The sequence below is a fragment of the Lynx canadensis genome, chromosome E2, assembly GCF_007474595.2.
Source record: "Lynx canadensis isolate LIC74 chromosome E2, mLynCan4.pri.v2, whole genome shotgun sequence".
Classification (NCBI taxonomy): Eukaryota; Metazoa; Chordata; class Mammalia; order Carnivora; family Felidae; genus Lynx; species Lynx canadensis.
In genome coordinates, this window is record NC_044317.1 from 57,790,555 (window position 1) to 57,811,627 (window position 21,073).

A 21,073-nucleotide genomic window follows, 5' to 3' on the forward strand; every position below is an offset into this window, starting at 1 on the left:
TCAGGTGCTCAGCAAAGTCTTGAGAGCTGAGGAGGAGAAGTGGTTGGGGACAGTGTGGTCCACGAGGAGAGGATCCAAGGGAAGAACCTTGAGCGAGAAGTGGAAGGTGGTCATGAGAAGAGAGGACGTGGAGAGACACTTGGGGATGATCGTCGGGGCTGGTTGGGGGCACATGAAAGGTTCAGGTAAGAAAGGGGGTCTTGAGTGGTCAAGGCAATAGTGGGGGAAGGGTTCGGTATGGGCTGATGGGATTTGCTGAGTAGCTCTACCATTTGGTCATGTTGTCGGGAGCCGCCCCTGGGGATGAAAGAGACAGAGACAGTGTTGACCCTGTGATGTTACTTTCCCGTTCTGTTTCTCCCATTTCCTCCCAGGTACTTAGGCCTTGTTTTCCTGAACTCGCCCCACCGGGTGTATTTGTAGATGAGGAAGGCCCCAAGCAGGAAGAGAAGGGCAAAGACCACAGCGAGGGGGAAATCCCCGTGGTCCCTGGGGAGAGGATAGTAGGTGAGAGGGTCAGTGGTTCCCTGAGTGTGCACTGAGGCACCTCACTGTGTCTCCCGTTGATCACATTCCTACCACTTGTTGGAGCTCTCACGACATTCTCTTCACACAAGTATCCCGGGAGAGCGACAGAGTGAGTGATGCCTATTCCACAGATGCAGAAGCTGGGCATCGGAGATTTGAAGTTCCCTTTCCAAAGTGGCCCAGGTAACTAGGCAGGGCTGCGCCCCTAATCCTACCCACCTCGAAAGACCTCGCACTGAGCCACAGCCTTCAGGCATCACCACAAGACAGACATCCTTGAGAACTTTCCCAGGTGTGGACGGTTCACAGCGTCACAAGGATATCTCATCCCACGCGTGGATGAGTGTATGTAAGATCTGTGCTCCTACCGAGGCCTGTTTCTGCTCCCTTGGGTGATTTCCTTTCAGTTTTATCTAGAAGAGAGAATTCTAGAGTTAAATTTTATTTATTTTGTTTTTTTAAATATTTATTTTTGAGAGAGAGAGACAGAGTGTGAGAGGGGGAGGAGCAGAGACAGAGGGAGATACAGAATCTGAAGCGGGCTCCAGGCTCTGAGCTGTCAGCACGTGGGGCTCAGACTCACAGACCTGATCGTGACCTGAGCCAAAGTCGGCTGCCCAACCGACTGAGCCACCCAGGCGCCCCCTATAGTTAAATTTTAAACTTAAATAATTGTAAATAGAATGTAAAACTCTATGCTGTGTTTACAAAGGCATGTCTATGTAGTAAAAGTGTAAAAACCTGCACAGAAATAACACCAACTTCAGGGCGGAAAGTTCTGGAAAGGGGAAAAATAACAGAAGTAATGTTGAGAGAGAAAAAGGACTTCTTTTTTTTTTATCTTGTGGAAAGAAAACAGCTTTGGGGCAAATACAACAAAATGTGAACAAGTATAATTATGAGTGGTGGATACGTGAGTATCTGCTATTTGACTGTTATTTCTACTAGATAGTATTTTTTCAGATTTCTCAAAAGAAAGGAAATTCTTTCTTTTCTTTTTAGGTTTTTTTTTTTTTATTCTGAGAGAGAGAGAGAGAGAGAGAGAGAGTGATGGAGGGGCAGAGAGAGAGGGAGAGAGAAAGAATTTCAATCAGGCTCCGCACGGACAGTGCCACGGACAGTGTGCAGAGCCCGATACGGGGCTCGAGCCCACAAACTGTGAGATTGTGACCTGAGTTGAAATCAAGAGTCGGACGCTTAACTGACTGGGCCACCCAGGTGCCCCAAAAGAAAGCTAATCCTCATCCGTTGTCTTGCTGGTTTCTGGAGGGAAATTTTTGTGAGTTTTAGGTTTAGCTAGGAAACAAGTAAGATGGAATGCAGAAAGAGAAGGTGAGTGTATTCCAGAAATGTCCAGACCCCATTCAAGGACCCCAAGACTCTTATGTGGGCGGGTGTGATGGTTAATTTTATGTGTCAACTCGACTAGGCCGCGGTACCCAGTTGTTTGGGTCTAATACGAGCCTAGAATGGTGGCCAGGAAGCTGGCACTTGAAACTAATATAACGCTCTATGTTGACTACACTGGAATTACAGTCAAATAAAGCAAATGCAATCTTAAGTCAATTCATTAAAAAGAAGATGTGTTTAACATCTAAGGCGGTAGAGTTTGAGGGAGCAGATTACGCTCTATCATGTGGGTGGGCCTCCTCTAATCAAAGGTCAAAGGTCCAAGGAGACAAGACTGATCTCCTCTGAGGATGAAGGAATTCGGCTTCCGGCTGCCTTCAGACTCGACATCACCTCTTCCCGGGGTCTCTAGCTTGTTGGCTCCAGAGTTGCCCGGGGTCACACAGCCAGTGAGTAGCAGAGCCGAGCTTCACAAAGCTCTACTGAGGTGACACCACATGACTCTTCATTGCCTTTATCATCCACAGCTGTGTGGGCCCCGCCTCCTCGAGCCTGAAGCCGCGACTCCTACCCTCAGCCTTACACTTCAGAGAAGGCAAGCCTGGGAAGCCTGCGGACTCCCGACCACTGTCTCCTCTGTTCCCTGTGGTACCGCCTATGGTTCTTCACCTCTGCCCTGCACAGCCACACCGTCAGGAGGTGGGACACCGTTTGTCCCAGCCTCCTCCTGCCGACTCAGCCTCCCCCACCGCCAGCTGCATTCTGCTGTCCTCCGAACCGGAGACTGCACTCGTCTTGTTCCAACTTCGGAAATGACGAGCAAACCCCACGAAACCCTGGGGTCTGGCTCCGAAGAAATCTCTGGGAGCCTGGAGACAAATCAAACCGGAATAAAGGGAGAAAAAAAAAAAAACCCAAACATCACAAGCGGCCTTCAAGGAAGACAGGTGATGCCAGTATCACTGGTAAGTATTTTCTGAAACAGCTACCGGTCTGGGGCACGTAGTTGAAGTAATTCGAGGCTTCAGGAATTGGAGGGGAGTGTGGTCTCCACCTGTGAGATCCCTGCAAGAACTCTGGTGTCTAACTGGAAACTGGACGGTGGGTCTACAGCAGGATTTCTCCTCTTGGGCGCCACTGATATTTGGGGCTAGATGATTCTTCGCGGGGAGGGGTCCTTGCATCGTAGGGTGTTTTGAAGCATCCGTGGTCTCTACCTCCTAGATGCCAGAAGCATCCCCCACCCCCAGCGGTGACCGCCAAAACTGTCTCAGACATTGCCATACGCTGCCGAGTGGCAAAATCGCCCCCAGGGGACAACCAGTGGCCTGAGGAAAATAAGAGGTGACCCAAAAGTGAGGGACTTCTCTTTCCTTGTCCTTTGTCAGGATTCCTGCCGCCCACCTTCTCCCCGCCTCCTGCCCTTGGCCAGTCAGGTGACGCTCACGTCCCCACAAGTCAAACACGGGGGTGTAGCTGCAGCTTCACGGTTCTGGCCCCTGCAAGAGCCGCGTAAAACTGTGAGGGTTTGTAAAAGGCTCTGGGGGATCCCAAAGGGAAACCCTCGGGCTCCATTTTCTTTTTTTTTTTTAATTTTTTTTCAACGTTTTTTATTTATTTTTGGGACAGAGAGAGACAGAGCATGAATGGGGGAGGGGCAGAGAGAGAGGGAGACACAGCATCGGAAACAGGCTCCAGGCTCCGAGCCATCAGCCCAGAGCCTGACGCGGGGCTCGAACTCACGGAGCGCGAGATCGTGACCTGGCTGAAGTCGGACGCTTAACCGACTGCGCCACCCAGGCGCCCCTCGGGCTCCATTTTCAATAATCTGCCAATGCACCTGTACCCAGTCGTCTGCCTGCCAAACACCCCCTCCCCGCCATGATGTCCTCCTCTCTTCCTCAGTCTTGCCCTTGGCGACAGTTGCCAGGGTTGGAACCGTGGCTGAAGGAAGACAGGAAAGGTCGACGTTGAACTTGACAACAGCTTCCCGGGTCCTTCTTGGTGAAGTGTCCTGTCACTGATGTATTCATGTCAGAAGCAGCAATATTTATGACCATCGAGGAAGAAACTCAGAAGTGTCCTCATATGCCAAGGATAAATAAAGAAGTGGGAAAAAAAAAATGATTCACCAGCTGTGGAAGAACCCAAAATTATGTAAAATTTCCCCCTCCTACAGAGAGCCAATCTAGCTTGTGGTATTTTTCTTTCCGTTCTGTTTTATCATCCTGTTTTGGAAAGACCATCTCATCGGTACTTAACCGTGTCACATACAGTTGAACTGAGTTAAAGACACAGACACACACCCATGGGCTTTTTTAGAACCAGGAAGCCCTTAACAGGTCGTGGAATTTTCCACTAATATTTATCATTCATTATAACGATAAGGATATTTACTGGTACCTTCCGAGGGATATGCAGGCTCTCTGTTTCCTGGAAAGTCTCCCCTGAGGAATGGAGTTCTTGATAAAGCTGCTTCAGTAGTCAGAGGAGGAAGTTTTGGGTGTTTCATAATGATAATAATGGCAGATCCTTAGATAATATTTTGCTGTCCACCGGACACAGTTTAGGAGGGATTTAGGTAAAATAACTCCTCAAAATCCCAAGCATGAGTCCCTTGTGTAGGTACTACTATCAACCCCTGACAGATACGGAAGCTGAGACAGAGGGAAGCTAAGGAATGTGTAGGCAGGTAGCTTGTTAGGTACTGGCCCCAGCCCAAATCCAAGCGGTTATAATTATCTGCAACTCAAGAGTCCATACACACACTTGCAGACGGTGGGGCCATGTACCCAAGTGACGGGTGCCCATCCCTGGTTGTGTGGTTGTTCTCCCCTTTCCCCCAGTTGCCTTACTTCTCCCTGGAGGGGACATGGAATGTCCTTCACGCTGACCTAGAAAACAGCATGAAGCGGGTGAGATGTGAGAATTCCCTGCCTCACTCCTGGGCTCCATGGCCCCAGCAGGGGGCAGAGACAAACATTCTCGTCTACCCCGTGTGGCCAATGGGCTCCAGATCAACATCCGGACCTTGGGATTTTCTTGCTCTGTTCGGGGGTCTGTGACTCTGAAGCAAACACACTTGCTGGGCGTACCTCTCCCTCGTCGGCTTAGTCCATTGGGGCTGCTCTAACAATGCCACAGGCTAGGGGGCCGATGAACAGCAGACACCTTTTTCTCACAGGTCTGGAGACGGGAAGTTCGAGACCAGGGGGGCAGCATAGAGCCCCACATGGAGGAAGGGGACAAGGGAGTTTCTGGGGTCTCTTTTAGAAGGGCACCGATCTCATGAGGGCTCCGCCCTTAGGACCTAAGCTCCTCCCAAAGGCCCCCACCTCCTAATGCTGTCACGTTAGGGGTCAGGATTTCAACATGAAGTTGGGGGGGGGGGGTTGACACAGACCTTCAGCCCATAGGATCGGATCAAAGGGTAGCAACTCTCATTCTTTTAGGAACTGTTCATTACCCTCCTACATTCCAGTCTCCCTGGATGGGGCTGGGTTTTCTTGAATGGCATCCTTCCATGAGCATTTCCTAGGATCGATCTAGAGGCTGAGCTAACCAGGACTGTTCACAGCCCTCCCCAGTCTGTCTGTCTGTCTGTCTGTCTGTTTTGAACTGGTCCCCACTAAAAGAGAATGAAACAGGGGTGCCCGAGTGGCTCAGTCCATAAAGCAGTTAAGCATCTGACTTTGGCTCAGGTCATGCTCTCGTGGTTCGTGAGTTCAAGCCCCACTTCGGGCTCTGCGCTGACAGCTCGGAGCCCGGCACCTGCTTCAGCTTCTGTGTCTCCCTCTCTCTCTCTCTGTGCCCCTCCCCCGCTCACGCTCTGTGTCTCTCAAAAATAAAAACATTTTAAAAAGTTTAAAAGAGAAGGAAACAGGTACAATAAAGACACAAGTGTCAGAAAGGAAGAGAATCTGGGCAAGACTCCAGTCCCTCGTTCTAGTTTGTGAAGCCAGGTGGTATCCTCATGCTTCCCAAGATTCACTAGCTCTGGATCCCAGCTGTGTCTGGCCGGGCACAGTCTGGCCCCCTGCGGGACATCTGGAGTGTCTGGAGACACCATGGTTGTCACAGCTGGAAAAGGGAACGTGGAGTAGGTAGAGATCCAAAATGCTGCAAACATCCTATGTTACACAGGATGCACTTTTCTTCCTCACCTGCCCCACAGAATAATTATCCAACTCCAAATGTTAGTAGTGCCGGGTTGGGCAGCCCTGAATGACCCCTTTAATTCCAAGGACGTCACCTTTTCTAGGTCACTTCGAGATCGGTGTTTTTTTCACTTGGAACCAAGTGCCATGACTAATACAATCATCCAACTCTCCTTTATAATTGATTACTATTATGTCTCCTTCTCACAGAAGTTCATGGTCAGATGTATGCATCACTGTCCCCCCTCCCCCACTTGACAGACGAGAGAAGTGAGTTGCGGGTCCACTGACTTCAGAATCTCGTACCCCGTGTGGTTTTTCTCAGAGGCCCTGAATGCCTGCCCCGTGTGTGGTTTGGGAGAATCTGGGTTCATTGGTCAGTGCCCTGTGCAGTTATGACTGGCCCCATATCAACCCTGGGGGATTCAGTACCCCCATCCGGGAGGATGCCTGCTTCCTGCTGGCCTCTCTCCCTCCCCTTGTCCTGGACAAACTCAGTCCTCAAAACTGGCCCTAATACACAACGGTCAAAAAACATCCATTTCAGAAACACACCAACAGAAATCTGTGTGCACTGGGTGTGGAAATGTAGAATGGTGTGGCCACTATGGAGAACAGCAGGGTGGTGGGTCCTTAAAAAATTAAAAGCACAAGTAGTATATGATCCGGCAACCCCCTTTCTTTTTTTTTTTAATTTTTTTTTCAACATTTATTTATTTTTGGGACAGAGAGAGACAGAGCATGAATGGGGGAGGGGCAGAGAGAGAGGGAGACACAGAATCGGAAACAGGCTCCAGGCTCCGAGCCATCAGCCCAGAGCCTGACGCAGGGCTCGAACCCACGGACCGCAAGATCGTGACCTGGCTGAAGTCGGACGCTTAACCGACTGCACCACCCAGGCGCCCCATCCCCTTTCTGAGTATACATCCGGAAGAAGCGATGGCCAGTAGGTGACCGGCCGACAGCCAAATAGGTGGAAACGACCCAAACGTCCATCAGCTGATGAAGAGACAAAATGCAGTCTATCCGTAAAATGGGACGTTATCAGCCTTAATAAGGAAGAAGCCCAGTTATGTGCTACAGTGTGGCTGAGCCTTGAGGACATTATTCTGAGCAAAATGAGCCAGACATAAGAAGACACATACTCAATGATTCCAATGATGTGGGGTCGTTGGATTCGTCAGATTGACTAAGACGATGTGTAGGACGGTGGGTGCCAGGGGCTGGGGAGGAGGGGTGAGGAGAGGCTGTTTGATGGGGACAGAGTTTCAGTGTTGCAAGACGCAGAGCATTCTGGAGGCAGATACTTAAGGGGCGCCTGGGTGGCTCAGTTGGTTAAGCATCCGACTTCAGCTCAGGTCATGATCTTGTAGCTCATGAGTTGCGTTCTGTGCCGACAGCTCAGAGCCTGGAGCCTGCTTTGGATTCTCTCTCTCTCTCTCTCTCTCTCTCAAATAAACGTTAAAAAAATTTTTTTTAAATACTTAAGATGGCAAAATTTACCTTATGCAGTTTTGCCATAATTTGTAAAAATCATTCCTTTCAAAAAGAAGGAAAAGTCTCAGCAGGAAGAGAAAAACTCGATTCAGTTGAGCTAAAGGCAAGAGTGCTAGAGTCCCGGTTAAAATGAAACTGAGATCTTCCTGGAGTCTGAATCTTTCTCGGAAAGATGTTCCTGGACCCTTTGTTATTCTCTCCCTCCTCCTCTGCCTTCTTGCTAGACTCTCCTCCTGTATAACCCCAGGAGGTGTCATCCACACTTGAGTCTAAATGAATTGTGCCCTTCCCGGGAGAACAGCAATGACTTTGTGTCTACATCTGATTTTCCTGGTGAGGGCGGGGGTCAATTATTACAGATCCCTCCTCCTCCAGGCCTGGCCCCCTCACAACACAGTTGGTCACCTACAGTGGGAAGCCCCCCTCCCAGCCTCCAGTTATGTGATCTCCACCATTGGTGCTCCCTCTCTCTCAGCAGAAGATCCTCTGCTCTATTCCACAGAATCCTGGCCCTCCCTCGGTCCTTCCCAAATGACTGCTCCAAGCTGCAGAGTCTTGTGGACACAGACTGGCAGCACCTGAGCGGGCAGGTAATCCAGCTGGGGTCCTCCCAATGGTAAAACCCTCACCTCTCACCCGGATCTCAAGACGATCGCTAGGCTGTGAGGCCCAGAAAGGAGTCCCGGTCTGGAAGTAGACACAGCTGTAGTTCCCGGCGTCACCGACTGTCACGGTCTGCAGGGAGAAGTCCACCTCCCTGCCGGCTGGGGTCCGGAGCCGGATGGGCCCTGCCGCTCCCGCCTTCAGCAGGGCGAACCTCATGGGCCCGAAAATATTGTCTGGCCTCTGGCACTGCAGGGTCACGTCGTCTCCTGCGGTCACCACACCCCTTTGGTGGGCTTGCAGGGAAGGTTTAGGGAGACCTCCTGGAAGAGAAGGGGGGCTCCGAGGTCACGGGGAGAAGCCCGGGGTCCCCCACTCACCCTTGTTCTCCCGCGGGGGGTTCCTGCTGAGGGTGGGACACAGATCCCTGGTGTCACCCTCTTTGGACTCTGCGGGAAGGAGGTCCCCCCGCCCCCACGAGCCCTGGATGAGGCCGACCAAGTCATTCTGTTGCTGTGTGTCTCCACCTTCTCTGTCCCGTCCTCTGGTCCCTCCCCCAGGCCCGTCCTGCTCCTCACCTGTCACCAGCAGCAGGATGACCTCACTGGGCGGTGATCTTATGTCCGGGGCCCCTGGTCTGTAGCACTCACAGGTGTAGTCTCCAGCGTGGCTGCTTCTTAGGTCAGTGAGGTGAAATTCAGCCAGGCCTTCCTTGGAAGCCGGTGATGGTGAAAAGTCCAAAACAACATTACCCTTTTTGAGAACAAAGTCGACATCCTTGGTCGGGGTTTGACATCGCAGCCTTACACTGCTTCTGGGAGGTGCCACCCAGCTGGGCCAGGCCCTGAGGGTGGGCTTGGGAAGGGGCTCTGGAAGGAAGCAGATTGGGGACAGGATTTGGTGCCCTCGCCTGCTGTCAGGAAACCCCTTGAAGGAAAGAGAAGGGATGCGGGGAATTTGGAGTGAAGGAGAGGGAGGGTTTAACTGAAGGAACACTCACCGTCAGTCCCCCTGCTTCCTTGGCCAGCGCACAGCCCTGCAAGAGAACCGTCTGTCCGTGGAAACTGAGCCCCCATCCTGAGGGGAACTCCCGGGGGGCTGCCGCTGAGACCGGACCCTGGAGGTCCCGCTCACGGCCGGTCCCAGCATCCTGCCCAGGAACCCATCTGGCGTGGGCATTGGTTTGCACCTTGTGTTAATTTCCTATGGCTGCCGTTAACAAATTGTCAGAAACTTGGTGGCTTGTGACAACACAGATTTATTATCTTGCGGTTCTGTGGGGTAGAAAAGCCCCAAAACAGTCTCACTGCTAAACCCAGGGTCTCTTTGGGGCTGTGTTCCCTCTGGGGCTCTAGACAAGAATCCATTCCCCGGCCTTTTCCAACTTCTAGAGATGCCTGCATCTCATCATGGCAGCCTCTCCCTCTGACTTTTTTTTTTTAATTTTTTTTTAACATTTATTTATTTTTGAAACAGAGACACAGCATGAATGGGGGAGGGGCAGAGAGAGAGGGAAACACAGAATCGGAAGCAGGCTCCAGGCTCTGAGCCATCAGCCCAGAGCCCTACGCGGGGCTCGAACTCGCGGACCGCGAGATCGTGACCTGAGCTGAAGTCGGAGGCTTAACCGACTGAGCCACCCAGGCGCCCCTCCCTCTGACTTTAAAACTATCAATGGTTGGTGCACTGGCACCCTCTTCTGCCTGCTTTGCTATTTTAAGGACCCTGCGGTTACACTGTGACCACCCAGGTAATCCAGAAGAAGCTCCCTACTTCAAGGTCAACTGATAAGTTTAATTCCACCTGCCACCCTGTATGTATCTCCTTTGCCATGTAAAGGAAGGTATCCACAGCTCCTGGGAGTCAGGACGTGGAGTGAGGTGGGGAGATCCCTGCCCTATGATAGGCGACATCTAGACACTGAGAACACAGTCCTTTGTGCTGAGATACTTCTGTCTGCCCTCAAGGTATGACCGAAACGCATCTCGGACATTACGGTTGGCCATGAGTCATCTCCTTGGTGCCCCAGAGTAAATCTCAGAAATCTAAGATTGGTATTACTTGGAAGGATGAAGTGTATATCCCCCACTTTTCCCCTCTGGGGGCCTTACTTTCAGATCTAGACCAAACTCACCCCAAGAAATATGTTCCTGCACATTCTTATAGGTGTTCTAGTTTGATTAGCGTATAACGGTGGTTCTGCCCACCCCCCCCACACACACACACCAGGGACGTTGGGCACTATCTTGAGACTTTTTTTTAAGCACGTAATACCGTATTGCCATCTGTGGTCACAATGCTGTACGTTAGAGCCTCAGAACTCACTCGTCCTTGAACTGCAAGCATGTACCATTGGATCCATACTCCCTCTCCCCACCACCCCCAGCTCCTGGCAAGCACCATCCCACCGTCGTGTTTCAACAAGTCAACATGTTTAGGTGCCACATACAAGTGAGGTCATACAAGCAGTCCAGTGTCTTTCTCCCTCTGACTGGTTTCACTGAGCACGATGCCCTCACGGTCCCTCCGTGTTGTCTCAGATGGTGGGATTTCTTTCTTTCTCACGGCCGAATAACATCCCCTTGTATGTAACATGCTGCATCTACTTTCTTCGTGTCAGTGGATGGACACTTAGGTCACTTCCATGCCTTGTGAATAACGCTGCAATGAACGTGGGGGCACCGATATCCCTTCAATTTCCTGTTTTCATTTCCTTCTGACACACAGCCCCGAAGTGGGGTGAATGATCGCAGGGTGGTTCTGTTTTTAACTTTCTGAGGAACCAGCCCCCAAACTGTTTTCCGCACAGTGGCTGCACCGGTGTGCATTCCTGCCAACAGAGCATGTGGGCTCCCTTTGCACCACATCCTCGTCAACACTTGTCGCAAGATGAGGGCCATTCTGACCGGTTGAGTGGAACCGACACCCTGTGGCCACAGAGCCCTTCTGAAAAGGTTGCCGGACATTTCCTAAGAGGGATTCACTGTTCACTTACCTTCTTGTGGTCGTGCTAACCATGACTCCCTTTATTCAGCCTCCAGATGTTTCCACCCCAAAGCCCTCCCCCCCCCCCCGCCCTCCCACGTTGGACCCTTTCAGTTCCCTCGTGTGGCTCCATGGAGAATTACGGTCTTTGGCCCTGCGCAGACCAGAATGCGAGCTCAGCTTTTCCGCTTAGTAGCTGAGTGGCCTTGGCATGGACTTCAGGGCTGATTTTCAGATTCCTCGAATGCAGTATGGGGAAGAGGACTATGTTGGAGAAGCTCTCTAAGAGATGTAAGGTGACTCCTGGTCGTATGATGACAGGAGGGTATCACTGAGCCTGTGTGAGAAAGTCTCTCTCTTCTCGGTTCCCAGCTCGTTCTCCCCCAAGCCCCTGGAAGATGCCACAGCCGGGTGCTCAGCTGAACATAGCTTCCGGCTTCACTGCTACCTCTCAGAAACAAGACCGGGGAAAACTGGGGCCGGTTCGGGTCTGTTTTGGATGAGGGGCACGGATTTTCCCACTAATGCATGAATTTTACAGATCTTTTAAAATGGAGTTGAGAACAGTTGAGCCTGGGGGGCTCAGTCGGTTAAGCGTCCAACTGTTGGTTCAGGCTCAGGTCATGATCTCAGGGTTCATGAGTTTGAGCTGTGCGCCAGGCTCTGAGCTGACAGTGCAGAGCCTGCTTGGACTCTCTCTCTCTCTCTCTCTCTCTCTGCCCCTCCCCCACTTGCTCTCTCTCTCTCAAATATAAATAAACTTAAATTTTTTTTTTAATAATAAAATAGGGGTGCCTGGGGGCTTAGTTGCTTAAGTGTCCAACTTCAACTCAGGTCATGATCTCACAGTTCATGAGTTCGAGCCCCGTGTCGGGCTCTGTGCTGACAGCTCAGAGCCTGGAGCCTGTTTCGGATCCTGTGTCTCCCTCTCTCCCACTCGAATTCTGTCTCTCTCTCTCTCTCTCTCTCTCTCAAAAATATATAAAATATTTTTAAAACTTTTTTAAATAATAAAATAGAGTTGAGCATAAAAATACTAATGTGAAAACCCGGGACATGTCACAGACATAGGGCACAATGTCATTCATTGGGCAGTTCAGGGATGACTGAGTTTGGGGAAACAGGAAAATGTGTGTAAAGCGTCCTTGTACCTAACATGTATTCAGGGAATGGAAGGTTCTAGTCTGCGCTTATTCACCCCCACCCCACTACTGCCCCCGAAGGTCCCACCAACTCCAGCTGCCGCCACAGCCCATCTGCCCCCGCAGGGCTTACCAGTGCGGGGCCAGGTCGGGAGCTGGGGCATCATGGCGCCCCCCCCCGCCCCCCCCAAGCCTCCTCCAAGGATCTTCCTTGAGTTTTGCTGTTGGTGGTGAGCCAAAACGTTCTCTTGACTCCAGGACAGGCAGGAACAGCTTTGCTCCCAGTTTTTCAAACCTCTGTTCTACCTACCCACACGTTGTGTCTTCTGGTCTCTGTTAGGAAAGGATTATTGCAACACACTCTCAAGCCACTTCCCACAGGCTTCATGCCCAGCACAGCAATCACCCACTGCTAAGGCACGTCCTTGAATATGCAAAGCATGGGAGAAATTGCTAGCCTTTGTCCCCTTTTGCCAAGTGGCTGAAAAGAGCTGGGCCCCCAGCAGTCCAGAATAAGAGACCCATCTCTCTCCATTGGGGAACCGTAGGTCCTTCTGGTCATAGGATGTAAGCAGAAGAGATGTGCACAACTTCCCCGAGAGGGAAGAAGTCACAAGGCATCAGGGACGGATGAGGATCTGGGAGAACGAGACAACAGGCCCTACAGAGAGGAGGTAAGAGAAAAGAACCCTCAGTGGCAGGCAGCATGGCGGACAAGGAATCTGAAGAAGAGAAAGTTCTGTGGTGGGTTTGAAAACTGTTTGCTGGGGGGACATGATTGAACTCCCTCCTCGGTGAAATCTCTTGTGAAATCTTCTACTCATTAGATCTTTCGTGGGAAGGGGCTCTTAAGAAGAACTCGGGGACCCTGGCTGAGGTGCAGACAGAGAGACAACCCAGGCAGTGGACCCAGGCAATGGGCAGGAGCTGACGTGTGCATGGAAAAATCTAGAAGGGTAAATCTAGTATTTTTTTTAAGTGTTTATTCTCCAAGTGGTGGAATTGTGCTCAATATTTTTTTTTCTTTTGCTTCTATGCATGTTCTAAATTGGCTGGAATTGGGGCGCCTGGGTGGCTCAGTCGGTTAAGCGTCCGACTTTGGCTCAGGTCATGATAGCACAGTCCGTGAGTTCGAGCCCCGCGTTGGGCTCTGTGCTGACAGCTTGGAACCTGGAGCCGGCTTCAGATTCTGTGTCTCCCTCTCTGTCTCCCCCTCCCCCGCTTGTACTCTGTCTCTGTACAGAGAGTACAGTCTGTCTCTCTCAAAAATAAACTTAAAAAGAAAGACATTAGGGGCACCCACGTGGCTCAGTTGGTTGAGCATCGACTTCAGCTCAGGTCATGATCTCACTGTTTGTGGGTTCCAGCCCCGCGTCGGGCTCTGTGCTGACAGCTCGGAGCCTGGAGCCTGCTTTTGTCTCCCTCACTCCTGCCCCTGCCCCGCTTTTGCTCTGTCTCTCTCTCTCTCTCAAAAATAAAAATAAAAACATTAAAAAAATTGTTTAAAAACCATTAAAAGGAGACATGAGAAAACATCAGGTCTCTCCTTCTCTCCTCTCTCCCTCTCCCCTGCTCTCCCTCTCTCCCCCTGCTCTCCTCCTCTCCTTCCCTCTCTCCCTCTCCCCCTGCTCTTCCTCTCTCCTTCCCTCTCTCCCTCTCCCCCTGCTCTCCCTCCCTCCCTCTCCCCCTGTTCTCCCTCTCTCCCTCTCCCCCTGCTCTTCCTCTCTCCCTCCCTCCCTCTCCCCCTGCTCTCCCTCTCTCCTGCTCTCCCTCCCCCCTGCTCTCCTTCTCTCCTTCCCTCTCTCCCTCTCCCCCTGCTCTCCCTCTCTCCCCCTGCTCTCCTCCTCTCCTTCCCTCTCCCCTGCTCTTCCTCTCTCCTTCCCTCTCCTCCTCTCCCCCTGCTCTCCCTCTCTCCTTCCCTCTCTCCCTCCCCCCTGCTCTCCTTCTCTCCTTCCCTCTCTCCCTCTCCCCCTGCTCTCCCTCCCTCCCTCTCCCCCTGCTCTCCCTCTCTCCTTCCCTCTCTCCCTCCCCCCCTGCTCTCCTTCTCTCCTTCCCTCTCTCCCTCTCCCCATGCTCTTCCTCCCTCCCTCTCTCCTTCCCTCTCTACCTCTCCCCCTTCTCTCCCTCTCCTCCTCTCCCCCTGCTCTCCCTCTCCTTCCCTCTCTCCCTCCCCCCCTGCTCTCCTTGTCTCCTTCCCTCTCTCCCTCTCCCCCTGCTCTCCCTCCCTCCCTCCCTCCCCCCTGCTCTCCCTCTCTCCTTCCCTCTCTCCCTCTCCCCTGCTTTCCTTCTCTCCTTCCCTCTCTCCCTCTCCCCTTCTCTCCCTCCCTCCCTCCCTCCCCCCCGTTCTCTCCCTCTCTCCTTCCCTCTCATGCCCTTGCTGTCCCCTCGTCTTTCCTTCTCTCCTTCCCTCCCTCCCTCTCCCCCTGCTCTCCTCTCCTTCCCTCTCTCCCTTTCCCCCTCCTCTCCCTCCCTCCCTCTCCCCCTGCTCTCCCTCTCTCCTTCCCTCTCTCCTGCTCTCCCTCTCCCCTGCTCTCCTTCTCTCCTTCCCTCTCTCCTTCTCCCCCTGCTCTCCCTCCCTCCCTCTCCTCTTCTCCCCCTGCCCTCCCTCCCTCCCTCCCTCCCTCCCTCCCCCCCTGCCCTCCCTCTCTCCTCCCCTCTCTCCTGCTCTCCCTCTCCCCTGCTCTCCCTCTCTCCTTCCCTCTCTCCCTCTCCCCCTGCTCTCCTCTCCTTCCCTCTCTCCCTTTCCCCCTGCTCTCCCTCCCTCCTCTCCCTCCTCTCCCTCCCTCCTTCCTCTCTCCTCCTCCCTCTCCCCTTCTCTCCTCTCTCCTTCCCTCTCTCCTCTCCCCCCTCTCTTCCCTCCCTCCGCTCCCTTCTCCCCTCTCTCCTCCCTCCCTCCCTCCCTCCCTCCCTCTCCCCTGCTCTCCCTCTCTCCTTCCCTCTCTCCTTCTCTCCCTCTCCCCTTCTCTCCCTCTCTCCCTCTCCCCCTGCTCTCCCTCCCTCCCTCTCTCCTTCCCTCTCTACCTCTCCCCCTTCTCTCCCTCTCCTCCTCTCCCCCTGCTCTCCCTCTCTCCTTCCCTCTCTCCCTCCCCCCTGCTCTCCTTCTCTCCTTACCTCTCTCCCTCCCCCCCTGCTCTTCTTGTCTCCTTCCCTCTCTCCCTCTCCCCCTGCCATGTGAGGATACAAGAGGGCACCCGTAAGCCAGGAAGAGGGCTTTCACCAGAACCATGCTGGCACTCTGATCTCGGACTTCCCAGCCTCCAGAATTGCTAGCAATAAGTTTCTGTTGTTCAAACCACCCAGCGTGTGGCATTTCACAAGAGCCTGAGTAGACCGAGACAGGTGTGCGAGAAGATGGTCACACGGATGGGCTCCCAGGAGGAGTGCCTGGGAGGCAGGGAGACAGGTGTAGGAAAAGCCTGCAGGGTGGCCCGGCTCATCCTTGGCACTCAGGCAGCCAGGCCAGTGGACCAGCCACCATCTCAAACACTGCTGGTCTGCGACAAGAGGGAACTCAGAGTGGGGAGGAGGGAGTTCTTACAGTTAAATGCTCCAGCTTGGAAGTGACACTCGTCCAGCCAGAATAGTCCTGTGACGCGCCGGTGAGTTCAAGGATTTCCTTACCCATCAAGGAACATGATGTGACCACAAGGCGGCAACAGCACACAACTTTCGGTCTCCCAACCGCAACCCCCTAGCTTCCTCCGCAGGGAGCCTTTGCACAGGCTGTTCCCTCTGCTTAGAACACCCTTCCAGCCCCTCTTTGTCTAGTTAAGGTCTGCCCAACTTTCAGATCTCACCTCACTTCTTCAGCAAAGCCATCAGAGATCTCCACTGATTGGATCAAATCCTATTAGAGGCTTTCAAAACTCCCTCTTGGTTTTTGCTCTGGTTGTACTGATGGAGAGGCAAATGGTTTCCCAGCATCCACTTTTCCTTTCTTCCTTTAAGTAATAGAAACCCCCTCCGTTTTTAAAAAATGATTGTGTAAAAAAAAAAAAAATGATTGTGTGCGATACCTCCCTCCCTCCCTCTCTGTCTCTCTTTGTCTCTCTTTGGTCCTCCTTTCGTGCTGGCTCAGAACCACCTAGGAAAGCTACATACTGACAAAAACAAAGCTGTTGATAAACAGCCCTAGACTGTTTCATCTATATATTGTTAAGTGAGAGAGAAATCAAATTACATGGTTTTCTTTTTCTTTGGTGGGGGCTGGGGGGGGGGGTCTCTTGGTTACAGCAGCTGAAAGTGCTCCCTGATCAGTACGGCGACTACCAATTTGGCCCATGCTTTCCTGGGTGAGCTTCATGAGAGCAGGGTGTGTGTGCTGTGTCCCCAAGCACCAGCACAGTGCCCCACGCGAGGTGGGCATTGGACAGATGTGTCCCAAGTGGGTGAATGGGAACTGGGAGGGGAAGCAGGGCTCGGGGCCGAAAATGCACATCCTAAGGATGAACAGGCCCAGGTTTGCGACAAAAGGAAAAGAGGTTTCCGCTGAAGCTAATAGTATTAGCTTTGCTTTTGCTATTGTAACAGATTGTCACCAACTCGTGGCCTGAAATGACATAAAATTTTTATCTTTCTGTTCTGGAAGTCAGAGGTCCAAAATGGGTTGAGAGGCTGCCTTCCTTCTGGAGGCTGTAGGGGAGACCCAGGTCCCTGACTTTTCCAGCTTCTAGAGGAGCCTGCGTTCCTGGCCTCGTGACCCTGCCTCATGCTGACCTCTGCTTCTGTCTCTAGGTTCCCTTCTCTGACTCTGACCTTGCTGCCTCTCTCTTCTTTTTGAAAGAAATTTTTTTAAATTTTTTTTAACATTTATTTACTTTTGAGACAGAGAGAGACAGAGCATGAACAGGGGAGGGTCAGAGAGAGAGGGAGACACAGAATCCTAAACAGGCTCCAGGCTCTGAGCGGTCAGCACAGAGCCCGATGCGGGGCTTGAACTCACGGACCGTGAGATCGTGACCTGAGCTGAAGTCGGACGCTTAACCGACTGAGCCACCCAGGCGCCCCAAGAAAATTTTTTGTAATGTTTATTTTTTGAGAGAGAGAGAGCACGAGCAGGGGACAGGCAGAGAGGGAGACACAGAATCCAAAGCAGCTCCAGGCTCCGAGCTGTCAGCCCAGATCCTGACACAGGGCTTGAACTCACGAACCATGAGATCATGACCTGAGCTGAAGTCAGCCGCTTAACCAACTGGGCCACCCAAGCGCCCCCAAAAATAAAATCTTTAAAGAAGAATTCTTTTTCTTTATTTTTATTTTTTTTAACTATTCATTTATTTTGAGAGAGACAGAAAGAGCAAGCAGGGGAGGGGTAGAGAGAGAGAGGGAGAGAGAGAATCCCAAGCAGGCTCTGCATTGCCAGCACAGAGCCTGATGCAGGACCTGAACCCACGAACTGCAAGATGATGACCTCAGCTGAAACCAAGAGTTGGACATCCAACCAACTGAGCCACCCAAGTGCCCCAGAAGAATTAAATTAAAAAAAAATTTTTTTTTGATATTTATTTATTTTTGAGAGAGAGAGACAGAGCGTGAGCAGGGAAGGGGCAGAGAGACAGAGGGAGACACAGAATCTGAAGCAGCTCCAGGCTCCGAGCTGTTAGCACAGAGCCCGACGCGGCGCTCGAACTCACTGATCATGAGATCATGACCTGAGCCGAAGTCGGATGCTTAACTGACCGAGCCACCCAGGCGCCCCAAATAATTAAATTAAAAAAAAAATTTTTTAATGTTTATTTATTTTTGAAGGAGAGAGAGAGAGCATGAGTGAGGGAGGGGCAGAGAGAGAGGGAGACCCAGAATCCAAAACAGATTCCAGGCTCTGAACTCTCAGCACAGAGCCCGACGCGGGGCTCGAACCCACGAGCTGTGAGATCATGACCTGAGCCGAAGTCAGCCGCTTAACCACCCAGGCACCCCTCTATCTCCCTCTTTTAATAAGGACCCCCGTGACTGCATGGAACCCACCTGAATAGTCCAGGATAACCTCCCCTCGTGACCCTTAACATAATCACACCCGGGAAGTCCCTTTCGCCACGTGTAACATTTTCACAGGCTACAGGAATTGGGACATCACGTGCTGGGGGGGCCCGTCGTTCTGCTCGCTGCCCAAGGGCGAAAGTACAGAGCCCGCTTAATTAATCTTCAGCGTGCTGAGCTCACCCAGCCACACCGTGCGTGCTTCCTAAGACCCCTCCCAGGCCCTGGAGACATAGTGATGAAACGACCTGGCCACTCCTGGGAGGATCTTGTGGTCTAGTCTGGGAGAGAGAGAATCAGAACACGGTCCAAGTACTCGATTCGGGGACGACAGGGCACTACGGAACACACGTGGGCCGGGCAAAAGTTGGCAGTTGAAACGACATCTACTCTGAGGCCAGAAGGCTGAGAGTGGTGGACCCGGCCAGAGGAACTAGGGAGGAGGGAGGGGAGCAGATCTGTCACGGCCTCCTTAGGACCGCCTTGTAAGTGCTGAGCAATTGTGGGGTGATGAATACCAGGAACCACCGCCTCAGGGACGGTAAATTGCTTTGCAGTTGTTAAATGTGATCACGTTCCCCTTCCTCTTCCTCATTCAGAAGTGGAAGTGACCGAGGAGACCAAAGAAGACTTGACTCCACAGACTGGAAGGGACGGCTGTCGTCACTGTTGCTGTCCTGGTGCTGCGGCACAACCACGGGGAACAAACCCCACAGCCTGACGGCAAGGGCCCTCTGAAGTCCCAGACCAGACACACACACAGGCCGCAGGGGGCTGGTGGCGATGATGGGGGTTGCCCGGCGGCGGACCGACCGGTGCAGAGGCACCGTCACTGGTAGAGAATGCAGTTAGTACTCTCACGACTGCTCACCAGTAACATTCTATGAATAACGTTAGCCATCAATAGTCTTCTCTTTTCACCTGGCTCCCCTGGATGGCTTTCTCGTCCTCCCACGCACACTTTCCGTCTCCAAGCCCTTCTCGCCACTCAGCACTCATACGTGCCTTTCCTGCTTTATGCCTGATTTCGGTGGGGCACACATCCCTCTCTGTTGTTATTACATTTTCCACCTTCCCCGTCCCCTCTCCCCACTTTAGGAAGAAGGGCTCTTCAGGCCTGTTGGATAAGTAAATGCATAAGTTGGGGCACCTGGCTGGCTCAGTCGGTGGAGTGAGTTTGGGTGGCTCGTTGGGTGTAGAGGTTACTTAAAAAATAAAATCTTTTTTTTTAATGTTTATTTATTTTTGAGAGAGACAGAGCATGAGTGGGAGAGGGGCAGAGAGGGAGAGGGAGACACAGAATCCAAAGCAGCTCCAGGCTCCGAGCCGTCAGCACAGAGCCCGACACGGGGCTTGAACTCACTGATCGTGAGATCATGACCCGAGCCGAAGTCGGACACTTAACTGACTGAGCCACCCAAGCACCCCAAAAAATAAAATCTTTAAAGAAGAATTATTTAAAAAAATTTTTTTAACTTCATTCATTTATTTTGAGAGAGACAGAGAGGGCGAGCAGGGGAGGGGTAGAGAGAGAGAGGGAGAGAGAGAATCCCAAGCAGGCTCTGCATTGCCAGCACAGAGCCTGATGCAGGGACTGAACCCACGAACTGTAAGATGATAACCTGAGCTGAAACGAAGAGTCAGACACCCAACCAACTGAGCCACCCAGGCGCCCCAGAAGAATTAAATTAAAAAAATTTTTTTGATGTTTATTTATTTTTGAAGGAGAGAGAGACAGAGCGCGAGTGGGGAAGGGGCAGAGAGAGAGGGAGACACAGAATCCGAAGCAGGCTCCAGGCTCTGAGCCGTCAGCACAGAGCCCGACGTGGGGCTCGAACCCGTAAACCATGAGATCATGACCTGAGCCGAAGTCGGAGGCTTAACCAAGACTGAGCCACCCAGGCGCCCCAAGAATTAAATTTTTTTAATGTTTATTTCTTTTTGAGAGAGAAAGAGAGAGAGAGCACGAAGGGGGTAGGGGCAGAGAGAGAGAGGGACTCCAGGCTCTGAACTGTCAGCGCAGAGCCCTATGCGGGGCGCCAGCCCACAAACCATGAGATCATGACCTGAGCCAAAGTCAGACACTTAACCAACTGAGCCCCCCAGGTGCCCCAAAATCTTTTTTTAATTTTTTAAATGTTTTTTTATTCATTTTTTAGAGGCAGAAACAGAGTGTGAGCTGGGCAGGGGCAGAGAGAGAGGGAGACACAGAATCCGAAGCAGGCTCTAGGTTCTGAGCTGTCAGCACAGAGCCTGATGCAGGGCTCGAACCAGCGAACCCTGATATCATGACTTGAGCCGAAGTCGGAGGCTTAACCGACTGAGCCACCCAGGCGCCCCCCAAAATCTTTAAAAAGGAATTAAATGCATCGGTTGGTTGATAGATACTGAATAAGTATAGTAAATAGGTGACTGGATTAATAAGCTGATTAACTGATTAATAAAGGGAGGAATGGGTGTAAGAAGGAATGAATGATGGGTAAGGGCAAAAGAAAGGATAGAAAATCCAATGAGAGCAAGTGCAAAGGGGACGGAGGGATGGAAGGAAAGAAGGATGAGAATCAATGAGCAGGTGGATGGATGACGAGAAATGAGCGAGAGGGTGGTTGAAAAGCAAAGGAACCAGAAATGAGTGGAAGCACAAAGTCAGGGGGAGCCTCCCTGATGCGCCACTGACTTCCCATATGACTAGGGGGGAGCTTCAGGCCACCCCTCTATTCCACCATTTTCCATTCCATTTTACAGGAGAAGCTTGAATGTAGTCAGGCCTTCCAGAGAGGTGAGAGGGGAGAGCAAGCAGGCTGCGTGAGGAACGGTTTATGTTATTTTGAC

The 21,073-nt window shown here is 52.0% G+C and overlaps 1 protein-coding gene and 1 long non-coding RNA gene across 2 annotated transcripts; one reads left to right on the top strand and one right to left on the bottom strand.

The window, feature by feature from the left end:
• Positions 1-9,211, bottom strand: LOC115502204 (T-cell-interacting, activating receptor on myeloid cells protein 1-like). The gene is made up of 4 exons (XM_030297381.1): positions 9,136-9,211; positions 8,714-9,004; positions 8,111-8,458; positions 1-158 (listed from the first exon to the last, which is right to left on the bottom strand). Exons 1-4 carry the CDS (start codon positions 9,209-9,211, stop codon positions 1-3), a joined length of 873 nt encoding a protein of 290 aa, XP_030153241.1.
• A 3,509-nt stretch (positions 9,212-12,720) lies between these two features.
• On the top strand, positions 12,721-19,437 carry LOC115502738. The gene is made up of 3 exons (XR_003965180.1): positions 12,721-12,936; positions 13,090-13,218; positions 18,841-19,437. It is a non-coding gene; the product is annotated as an uncharacterized LOC115502738 (long non-coding RNA).
• Positions 19,438-21,073: the final 1,636 nt, after the last annotated feature.